The sequence below is a fragment of the Antrostomus carolinensis genome, unplaced genomic scaffold, assembly GCF_000700745.2.
Source record: "Antrostomus carolinensis isolate BGI_N321 unplaced genomic scaffold, ASM70074v2 scaffold19744, whole genome shotgun sequence".
NCBI lineage: Eukaryota > Metazoa > Chordata > Aves > Caprimulgiformes > Caprimulgidae > Antrostomus > Antrostomus carolinensis.
Genome location: NW_010308984.1, coordinates 13,727 through 16,922, shown reverse-complemented (window position 1 = coordinate 16,922; position 3,196 = coordinate 13,727). Strand labels below are relative to the sequence as shown.

General features: G+C 39.4%; 1 protein-coding gene across 2 annotated transcripts in view; it reads left to right on the top strand.

Annotated features, from left to right (window-relative positions):
* Positions 1 to 3,196, top strand: part of LOC104523408 (ubiquitin carboxyl-terminal hydrolase 22) — a 69,047-nt gene that overhangs the window by 58,223 nt on the left and 7,628 nt on the right. For both annotated transcript variants that reach the window (XM_010165969.1, XM_010165968.2), the window contains one exon: positions 1,424 to 1,550. In XM_010165969.1, coding sequence (XP_010164271.1) covers positions 1,424 to 1,550 — 127 coding nt within the window. The remainder of the gene's footprint in view (positions 1 to 1,423; positions 1,551 to 3,196) is intronic.

Sequence of the window (3,196 nt, the reverse complement as noted above, 5' to 3'; positions counted from 1 at the left end):
AATGCATCAAGAGACAAAACCAGTCGCATTTTGGTAGTTTTCTTCAACATGGGGATTAGTAGAATGAGAGAGAGATTATTTATGGTAGAGAAAGAAAAACATCCAGGCTCCAAGATACTTTCAAAGAGTATGGATTTTGGAAAGAGGTTGAACTCTAATAGATAAAGAGAATGGGTCCAGGTTTTTACCCAGAAGTTAGGAAGCATGTTGAAGATGGGATTCAAACAAGGAAGATGTGTAACTTCATGTCAACCAGTGTGGCCATGCAACTTGAAGTTGACTTGAAGAAGGAAGAATTGAGCAAGAATATGACAAAAGCCAGAAAGATATAAGCACTCCTAACAACAACAACAACAAACTTGTAAGCCATTTTACAGACTTGAGAGAAGACAAAAAAACCTAAAAAAAAAAACCCCAAAGCCAAAATCAGATAATGGTGGTACATAGGTAAAGGAAATGTTGTTAATCAAACAAGATGGGAGACTGAGAGTCTGTGATGATCTTTTAATGCTGGAGGCTGCACTGGCCATAAAGAGGGTGAGGCAGGGTAAGGTCAGTGACAAGCTGATACCATGTCACTTTCACGTACTTAGTGTGTGCATTAATGTAAAATGCTCAATTATATATCAAAATAGTTCATTTCAAAAATCCTAGTTGTAAAGCAGCCTCTAGGTAGATGATTTATTTGCCTCTTGGAAGTCCAAAGTTGGAGGAAAAGACTTAATAGTCCATCCTTCTCGCCTTTTCTGTGCTGACAGTTTCTGAAGAAGTGAGAGATATTTTGCTTTAGTGTGTTGTGAGAACATAGAGGTAGTATGTTTTCTCTAAGCAGTTCCCTATTCTGTAATGGTCTGTTCTTATAGCTGCCTTGAGCAGTTCTGTCTGAAAATTTTGAAAGATTTTTTTCTAGTTGTTAACACTTGGGTTTTCTTGGAAGATACCTGTATTTTGAAAAGAACTGTGTTTACAACCCTTTCCATCTCAGAGCTTTGATCCTAGCCCTGGAGGGCTACAAGCTAGAAGTGTCCTGTGGATAGCATGCAGCTGAGCACAGAATTCGTGTCTTCTTGCTTCAGAACTTCCACATCAATGTTTTTGGTTTTGAAAACAAAAGATCTTTGCTTTCTGTATTAAAATTAGCTGTCCTGTTGTAGGAGATGAACTAACATTTAGCTGCTTTCTCAGACACTGATGCATCTCAGTGCGACGTTCACAAGTAGAGCAATGATAAATGGCAGATTTGGATATCTGAACCATAGCACTTTATTATAGGTGCTGGGTTTTCTCAAAATAAGGCTTAAAAACCATAAACTCTTGTCTCTTGTGGTGCCAGTGACCCACAAGTAAAAGTGTTTTCAGCATGTGTGGAAAATGGTCTGATCATTTTGTGCATATCCCTTTTGCTTTTTAATATTTTTTTCAGGTTTACAAGGCCAGAACATCTAGGAAGCAGTGCCAAAATCAAATGTAGTGGTTGCCATAGCTACCAGGAATCTACCAAACAACTCACTATGAAGAAGTTACCCATTGTGGCCTGTTTTCATCTCAAAGTAAGTTCACAGGGGGCAGACAGAGCAGAGGACGTGTATTCCTCTCTTGACATATCTTCTGGCTTTCACTGACTAATCTTTTCTGATATAAATTAATATAAAGAATAGCTTGCATGCCCTTCTAGATTTTCCATTAAGACAGTATTACATTATCTATAACGTAGCTTTGCAGCATGTCTGTGGGAACCTAACTAATCAGAATCTGGAAACAAAATGGAAGGCTAGTACCATACCTGAACCAGTGTAGAAACCAGTCTTCAATAACACATATTACTGATCCTGCATGGTAAAATTTTTACCCTACACTTCTACTGGAAGAATGCCACAGAGGAACTCTGTGTTGAAGGAAAAGCATGAAAAAGTTATTGATTGTAATGGAGAAGGTTTCCTGTATCTTCCCAACTGTGACATAGTTTGCAAAGTTTCCAATCCAGTTTCTGTCAGATGCAATGATGGGAGATAATGTCACTGAGGGCTGGTGCCCTCAGATAGTTTAGTCCTATATGATTTATGTCTTAAATATAAAGAGTATGACTGTTGTGCAAAGTAGGCAGCTATCGCAGAAGATGAAGGTCATTCTGTGTCAAGGGGAGAAGGACCCTTGAAAAGTGATGCCACGGGCCTTTGTAGAAGCAGCCACCATAGTAATTTAACCACATCTTTGATCTGCTTGAGCTTTTCAGAGGCAGACCTCTAAGGTCTTGAGTGTCTCCTGGGACAGAATGACAAAGTCCTCTCATTGCTAGGCAGCAACTGAGGATCACTGGCCTCAGCTCTTACTATGACCAATGTTTCAAGAAGCTGCTTATCTGATCATGATACTAATGTCACATAAGCTACATAAAGAAAAACAGCATTTTGCCTGTGACCATGATGACTGTAAGCAGATTTTAAAATGGTAGCCTGTATGCTGTGGACAAATGAAGACTTGTATTGCTTCTCCTTACAGTTGGGGAACTCTGAATTGAAAGAGCACGGTTGTTCAACTCTTACGTGGTTTCTAGGCTTTGAACTTTGGTGGAACACCTGGGTGACTTTAATACAGTTGGAATTAGAGCTTTACCTTGTAGCTGTCACGGCAAAGTGCACGCTGAACTTTGCTGTAGCGTGCAGGCAATTTTTCTGGTTTATTTTCCAGTAGCCCTCTAAGCTAGCTCAGTACATTCATACTGGAAAATCTAATAATCTGTGTAACTATATTGTCATGGTCTCACTGAGCAAGTCGTGGACTGTATTCAAGAAATGATTGTAGTTTGGAATTGTTAAATTACATAGCAACTCCGTATCCAGCGTAGCAGCAATTTAAAATTTATTTTCAAAATCTGGCTTGTACAGAAGCTTGTTAATGAAATGCAGAGATCTTGACATGGAAACAGATGCCATAGGCAGGTCTGTATTTGTGAGAAAAGATTCTGCTTTCTATTGGAAAAAAAGTGTTACAGGTGGGAAGATTTCCCTCTTCTGTAACTTACCTTTGCAGACTGTTTGGGACAATCGTGCCTTCAGGTTTTCACCCCCATGTACCAGCAGTTCTGCAGTTAACCAAGATGATACGTGATGTTATCTGCCAAAGATATTACCCTGACTGGAATAGATAGTAGCAGGGTTCCTTTGTTCTTCTCTGGTTGTTTGTGTTCTTCCTGAAG